At 55.9% G+C, this 741-nt stretch overlaps 1 protein-coding gene across 1 annotated transcript in view; it reads right to left on the bottom strand.

The window, feature by feature from the left end:
• The window catches only part of LOC108803552 (MAP/microtubule affinity-regulating kinase 4-like), a 23,112-nt gene that overhangs the window by 10,369 nt on the left and 12,002 nt on the right, over positions 1–741 (bottom strand). The window contains exons 6-7 of the mRNA XM_018575384.1: positions 451–665; positions 164–267 (exon numbers count right to left, since the gene is read on the bottom strand). Of these exons, the coding sequence (XP_018430886.1) occupies positions 164–267; positions 451–665 (319 nt within the window). The remainder of the gene's footprint in view (positions 1–163; positions 268–450; positions 666–741) is intronic.

Below are 741 nucleotides of genomic sequence, written 5' to 3'. Positions count from 1 at the left end.
ATCCCCTTTATATTACCCCTTACCCCTGATAATGCCCCCGGACTCCCCTCCTATCCCCTTTATATTACCCCTTACCCCTGATAATGCCCCCAGACTCCTCTCCCCTTTACATTAGCGATGATGTCATACGATGATGTCATATTGCGATGATTGCGGTATTTACCTGTTTTCTTTTCCATTATGGAGAAGAGAATGCCGCTCTGAGCCGTGGCGATCGGTACAAACATACGTGTTCCTGCGGCCCATCACCCCCGGAGGCGTGTTTATCTGAGAGACAATAAAATGGGGTTCACGGAGGGAGACGCACGCAGTGTGGGGGAAGCAGGTTTTCCTATCACTGGATTCAACAACCCCAATCGGTGTTTAACCCTCGGCTGACCCGCCACCATCACCGATCATCTCTCACGCAGCCGGAGAAGGTAGGGTAATAAAATGCGATTGGGTGCTTACCGTTGTGGGCGGGGCCTCTTTACGCGGCTCAGGGATCTCCGACTTGTTAGGATTGTGAGCGTGGCTAACCATGGGGCTGGAGGGCGGGGGAGGCCTGCTACCCCCACTCACTGTTCCGCTGCCCCTCCTGGGGGCAAGACGCTCCCCAACGGCATTGTCATCTCCCGCACCGGGAGGACTCCTTTTGGCTTGTGAGGGGACCGGAGCCGGGCCACCTGTGGAAGGGAAATGGCGGACGATTGTCACATGGCGGGCACAGCGTCGGTACAGCCAAGATGGCCGAAAAACATC

This window comes from Nanorana parkeri, unplaced genomic scaffold (assembly GCF_000935625.1).
Source record: "Nanorana parkeri isolate BGI_ZX_2015 unplaced genomic scaffold, ASM93562v1 scaffold3859, whole genome shotgun sequence".
NCBI lineage: Eukaryota > Metazoa > Chordata > Amphibia > Anura > Dicroglossidae > Nanorana > Nanorana parkeri.
Note: the sequence above shows the minus strand (reverse complement) of the source record. Positions and strands in the feature narration are given on the sequence as shown.